Source organism: Arachis ipaensis, chromosome B6 (genome assembly GCF_059453495.1).
Source record: "Arachis ipaensis isolate K30076 ecotype BB chromosome B6, ASM5945349v1, whole genome shotgun sequence".
NCBI lineage: Eukaryota > Viridiplantae > Streptophyta > Magnoliopsida > Fabales > Fabaceae > Arachis > Arachis ipaensis.
The window spans coordinates 70,406,134-70,413,244 of NC_142441.1; the positions used below are offsets into that span (position 1 = coordinate 70,406,134).

General features: G+C 36.1%; 1 protein-coding gene across 1 annotated transcript in view; it reads right to left on the reverse strand.

The window, feature by feature from the left end:
- Positions 1-5,763, reverse strand: part of LOC148561276 (uncharacterized) — a 30,889-nt gene extending 25,126 nt beyond the window's left edge. Inside the window, exon 1 of the mRNA XM_088490716.1 lies at positions 5,286-5,763. Within this exon, the coding sequence (XP_088346842.1) occupies positions 5,286-5,763 (478 nt within the window). The remainder of the gene's footprint in view (positions 1-5,285) is intronic.
- Between the last annotated feature and the right edge of the window lie 1,348 nt (positions 5,764-7,111).

Genomic DNA, 7,111 nt, shown 5'->3' on the forward strand with positions numbered 1-7,111 from the left:
TGCCTGTTCCCATTGTAATTTCTTCTTCCTGCAACATTATTGTAACCAGACTCATAGCCAAAGGGGTGAGAGTTCATAGTAGCAAATAAAAAAATTAAAAACAAAAATAAAAATAAATTTAAATTAAAAGGTTATTTAAATTTTGAATTTGAAAATTAAATTTTGAAATTTGAATTTTGAAATTTTGAAATTTGAATTTTAAATTTTTGAAATAAGATAAGATAAGATAAAAGTTTTATAAAATAAAAATCTGAAATTTTTTTTCGAAAAAAATTAATTAAAAATATTTTTGAATTTAATGAGGAAAGAGAAAAACAATAAAGTGACACCAAATTTCAAATTTTTAGATTAAAACGAAGAAAACAACTAAGAACAGCTTGAAGGTCAAGATGAACGCGAAGAACAACTCGAAGATCAAGATGAACACTAAGAACAAATTTTTGAAAAATTTTGTAATAACTAAATAAAAACCAATAACCTCTTAATTTATGAAAAAGCAAAACTAAAAACAAAAATAAAAATAAATAAACAAGCAAAAATAAAAAAAATATTTACAATAACCAATAATAAGGCACACGTTTGCAATTCCCCGGCAACGGCGCCATTTTGACGTTAGGATTTTTACCAATAAAGAGATTCATAGAAACAGTTGCGTTGTAGATATAGTCTCTAAACTGACAAAAATCCCTTCGTACAAACGTTTTGGTTGTCACAAGTAATAAATCGCTAAATAAATTGATAACCGAAGTATTCAAACCTCGGGTTGTCTTCTCAAGGAATTGCAGGGAGGTGTTCTTATTATTGATTATGAAAAAGTGTGTTTTTGGGGAATGTTGAGTTTGGGCAATGGGCAAAGGTATATTTAAATGACAAATAAAATAAATTAACAATAATAAAATCTCTTGGCAAGGTATGGAGAACTGGAGGTCCTATCCTAGTTATCCTTATCAATTGTGATGAGAATTGGATTCTTCCCCCACCTTATTAACCTCTAACTACGAAGGTAAGTTAAGTGGACAAATTAATTCCAATTTTCAATCAACAATGTGTTTGATAACTCAAGAGTTACCAATGTCTCAACCAAAGCCAAAAGAGAAAACTCCAAATTATTTATATAATAAAAAGGGGCAATCATAAGTCTGAAATACCTCAAATAACATTAATTAAGAAAATTATATGTAACATGGAAGAGTTCATAAATTAAATAAAAATAAATAAAAATAAAGAACCTGGGATTGAGAGTCACTCTAAAACTAAGAGAAATCCTAAATCCTAATCCTAAGAGAGAGGAGAGAACCTCTCTCTCTAAAAACTACATCTACTCCTAAAATTGTGAATATGAGAGCCTTCCTATAAATGGATGCAGTCCCCACTTTATAGCCTCTAATCTGTGTTTTCTAGGCCGCAAACTGGGTCAGAAACAGTCCAGAATTCGCTGGTTTCGAATTTTGCCATGCTGGATTTCCGTCACTACGACGTGGCCGCATGGATCACGCGGTCGCATGGCCTAGCGTCAGGGGAACTATAGCATCTTATATATCAAATCGAAGCCTCGGATGTTAGCTTTCCAACGCAATTGGAACTGCGTCATTTGGACCTCTGTAGCTAAAGTTATAGCCGTTTGAGTGCAGAGAGGTCAGGCTGGACAGCTTAGCAATTTCTCCAACTTCTTGCATTCCTTCCACTTTTGCATGCTTTCTTCCCATCCTCCAAGCCATTCCTGCCTTATAATATCTGAAAACACTTAACACACATATCAAGGCATCTAATGGTAATAAGAGAGGATTAATAATAAGCAATTATAAGTCTAAAGAAGCATGTTTTCCATCAAAGCATATAATTAGGAAGGTAAATGTAAAACCATATAAATAGTATGAATAAGTGGGTAAAGAGTAGATAAAAACCACTCAATTGGGCACAAGATAAACCTTAAAATAGTAGTTTATCAGTCACGCATGTGCGTGGGTCACGCATACGCGTGGTAGTATGAAAAGGTAGCACGCGCGCACATTCCCTTACCATGCGTACGCGTAGGTGAGAACATCATGTCACGCGTACGCGTGGGTCATGCGTACGCGTGGTCATACATGTTGGCTCATCACGCGCACGCATGGGCTACTCACGCATGCGCAGTTTAAAATGCCATGCCACACGTGTGCATGGGCCAGGCGTACACGTGGATGTATGTTTTTCCAAAAAAATAACAGATTGTCCAGAAAGCTGCAAAACCAGAATTTAGCCACCTGCATACACATTTTTCACACCAAACTTCCGTCGTCCATAACTTTCTCTACAGACTTCGGTTTTTCACAAAATTTATATCGTTCAAAAGCTTGCAAAGCCATCTTTCTTTTGAAACAAATTGCATTTCCATCCAAAATTTGAGGAGCATGTTATGGACTACCAAAGTTCATCAAAAACCACTTTTCACCAAATTACACCCAAACCTCATTTTTACCAAAACCACATTTTCCTTTCAAAATTTCCTTCCACTCAACTTAACATACCATAACCATCAATATAACCAACCCTTAACCATAACACAGCAATTCTTACAACCTTAGCTCAATAACATCATATTCCACCCAATTCTACAAGTTTTAGCCACAAACTAACATATTACTATACATACACATATTATCATTATCATGAAATTCTTCAACCATCATTATAACATTATTCATCATGTTAATACCAACAAGTCCAAATAAACACCACTCAATCACAACCATATCTTTTCATTGCCATATTCATAAATCCTTTACCCATCATCATCTATATTAGTATATGTATATGTACACATTTAATAATAACCAAATCTCAAGAAACATCATAAACTAACTGATGAGTCTATATTTTATGGTATATTTTGACTCAATTTGGATGGATTCTAGCACATGAACTCACACTTAAGCACCAAAATAGCATACTTTTGTGTTTTGTCCCCAATTTGATCCTAAATGTGGAAACATGCAATTTTGTGCTTGAAATGAGCAATTTAATTCTACTTTTATTCTATTTGATGCCATGACATATTTGCTGAGTGATTTCAGGCCTTGGAGGCAAGAATGGATAGCCAAAAGTGGAAGAAAGCATGTACAAGGGAGAAAACATGAAGAAAACAAGGAAAAGCACACACAGCGGAGCGTGCGTGTGCACAAGTAAGCGTGCGTGCGCACAAGAAAGAATTTCCATGTGTGCGTACGCACAAGCACCTGTGCGTACGCACAGGTCAACATTCAGTCATGTGTGCGGACGCACACATTTGTGTGTCCACATAGGTCCCTGCACGTGATTTTATTAATGAAGCACGTGTTTCTCGAATTCTGAGTCCTCTTGGATTTTGCTTCTTTAATTGTAAGTACCCTCAATTTCCTCTTTAAATACATTGTCTTTATTTACATTTCCTTTGGTTCAAGTTACTTTGTTCATAATTGCAATTTTGTGTTTCTTGAAGTTTTGATCAATGAATTTTATGTTTTATGCTTCCTTTATGTTTGATTGCTTGCTTATATTTGGTTTTGTTGATAGTTGGTTATAGTTTTCCATTTTACTTTGCAATTATCCATGTTTTACTTTTATGCACCCAAGGTGTTTGTGAAAATGTCAACTCTAGATTTTGAGTAGATTTTCCCACCTTGGCTTGTGGTTTGAGTTCCTAGGATACTAGAGTCATAATGTCCAATATTTAGTGGTAATTCTTGGGGAGTTAGTTGACTCTTGTTTCCATTGACGCTAGCCTTTTATCAACTAGTTTGGTAAGTTGGTTAGGACTTATGGATTAAGGTCAATTATGCTTGCTTGACTTACTTCTCGATGGTTGGGGTTAACTAAGCTAGATTAACTCATGATAATTACCATAGTTGTGGTTATGGCAATGATAAGATTCTTAGACTCTCATTCCCAAGTCAAGGCTTTTCATGCATTTATAGCATTTTCACTAGTTTTGATCTCACTTCCTTTTTACTTGCATGAATTCCAATTTTGATTATTGTTTTGTTCCTTAATTTCTTAGTTCTTTTAATATTTCATTTCTTGATTCAAAACCCCCTTTTGTCTTCTTAACAACCAAAAGCAAAACATTTCATTTGGATTCCTAGGGAGAATGACCCGAGGTTTAATTACTCTCGGCTTATATTTGATTTGAATTAAACTTTGATCGAGGATTGTCTGTTGGTCTAGACTATACTTGCAACGAGAATCCATATTTAGTGAAATTCTAGATTGACGATAAATTCTTCCTCATCACTAACCATATTCCTCAACACAAACTCAAATACATCAACATCGAAACTAATCATTTAATGCATTTAACTATTTCAACTTATCTTATAATGCTCTAGCCTAGGTTTTCACAAAACCTTATATATTAAACGCGCGAAACCTAAACCATACCTTGGCCGACCACTATATTTAGTCCAAGGCAACCACACTAGTCATAACCATAGCCCCTCAAGCTTGAGAAACCAACCAAAATCTTAGCTCCAATCACCACCAAACTTCCAAATGCCCACAATTCAATTCCAATGCACACAATTCAATTCCAATACATATATATATATATATATATATATATATATATATACTTAATTCACATCTAATACACATATATATTCCAAATTCACGTTTCATATAATAAAATCAAAAAATGACTAAGGTTTAGGTGATCTTTACCGTACCCACACGCATAGCAACTTAAACCCAATAAGCTCCGCAAGCTAAAACGGACCTAGAATACCGAATTTGGCAAAATCTCATTACAAAGCTCAATTTCAAGAATCAAAAAGGGGGTAGAGATTCTGAAATGAAATTGGGGCTTACCGGTGAAATTGATTCGATAAAAATGTAGAGCTCAACGCGCTGGACCTGTGGCCGCGAACAGTGCGGCGATCGGAGCTCAAACAGGGAAGTTATGTCGGATTAAAGGGTTGATGAGGGTTTGGGTGAGTTCTCCTCTCCCCAAATCTGTTTGGTGTTGTTGTTGCTGAATGGGGGAGAAGGAGCTTCTGCCCCTTTTAAGTTACGGGTCCGGTTGGCCCCATGGGCCCAGTTTTGGGCTCGGTTCAACCGGTTTGGCCCATCCGGTCCAATTTTGGGAAAAATTTTTGAAATTGGTGTCAAAATTCTCGTTTTAAAGAGCTCTATCCTATTTTGATATTAGTTTTTCATTTTTAATTTTCCTAATTAAAATTCGATTTATTGACTAATTATTTACCGATTTTAGCGGGGTTTACATCCTACCCACCTAATTAAGATATTTGTCCTCAAAATTTAGAGTTAGTTACCTGAAAAGAGGTGTGGATAGTCCTTCCGCATATCTGACTCAAGCTCCCAAGTATGCTCTTTTATTCCAGCCCGACTCCAAGCTACATTCACCAAAGAAACTTCTTTTCCGTGTAAACGCTTGATGCTGGTATCATCAATCCTAACTGGAGTTACCGGAAGTATCAGATCTTCCCTTACTTGAACCGATTCTGGTTCTAGGACATGAGTATGATCAAAAGTGTATTTACGAAGCTGCGATATGTGAAATACGTCATGCAGGTTCGAAAGATATGGTGGTAAAGCGATCTTATACGCCACTAGTCCAAGTTTCTCCAGGATTTTAAATGGCCCAATGTAATGGGGATTTAGCTTCTTAATTTTGATGGATCTCCCAATTCCAGTGGTCGGAGTAACCTTCAAGAAGATGTGTTCTCCTTCCTCAAACTCTAAATGATTCCGCCTTTGGTTAGCATAGCTTTTCTTATGGCTTTGAGCCATAAGCATTCAACTCCAGATTTTCTTTATTTGCTCAGTGGTTTCACTTATCATTTCAGGTTCTAGCAAGCTCTTTTCCCCTGCTTCATACCAACATAATGGAGATTGACATTTCCTTCTGTATAAAGCTTCATACAGAGCCATTCCAATGCTCGCATGATAGCTGTTGTTATAGGCAAACACCACTAGAGGCATATATCGATCCCAGCTCACCGACTGGTCCAAAACACATGCTCTTGGTTTATATATTTGATTTGAATTTGAATATTTGATTTGGGTGTTAATTTTCGGTCTAGACTATACTTTCAATGATGGAATTCTATTTTGTGAAAATCTAGATCGACGATAAATGCCTAACATCAAATTTGGCACCGTTGCCGGGGAATTCGCAATCGGTGTTATATCTTTTGGTTGATGTAAATATGTTAATAGTGTAAATAGCACTTTTTGGTTGTTTGTTTTCCTATCTTAGTAGGTTTTTGTTTATATTTTCTTGATGACTTTTTCACACCATCACCATAATGCACCCCAATGGAACCCCAAACACTTACATCTCTAGTCACCAATCTTACACACTATCACCTCACTACATATAAAACCCTTACCCTTATGAGTTTGATTGTCAACCTTTATCACCTCAATCTTCATCTTCATATATGGATCAAGTCACAGAAGAAGTACTTTTCATGCTCATTCAAGAACAAGAGTTCCGGAAGAAGCAAGAGCAAGTCATATCTACCTTAGCAAAAGCTTTGGATCATTTAGCTTCATTGCGTTCATACCACAAGCAAGAGATTCTGGTGGATGAATGTGTAGAACCAAGTGAAAAGTGTGGAGTGAAAGAAGAATTGCAAAATCCAGAAGAATACGTCAAGTCACAATATGAAGTGCAAAAGGAGATAAATGAAGAGATGGTAGGAATTGATCAAGTGGATTCCATCATTCAAGATTTTTTGCCCAACTTGGGTAATTTCTTCTATGACCTTCATGAACCTCCATTATTAGATTTGGAAGGAGATGTTGATGTGGACTTCACACAACCTCCAATTTATGACTTGAGTGATGATGAAGAAGATTCAAAAGAGGTTGAGGAAGATTTTAGTTGCCACGAGGTGAAAGCATTTGTGCAAGAGCAAATTGAGTGGGTAAAGAATTCTCCAACAAGCTTTCTAGCCCCACATCAATTTGCCGTTTTAGAAACGGATGGTCAACTTCGAACCTTCCTTAGAGTAGTGAATGGTGAAGAGAAGAACGTTGATTGGCCAAGAAATGAAAAGTTCATCAAAGGAGCGAACTTAACATTTAGAGATCAATTTTGGTGCAAGAATCAACTTAGTGGATTCCGGGGAGT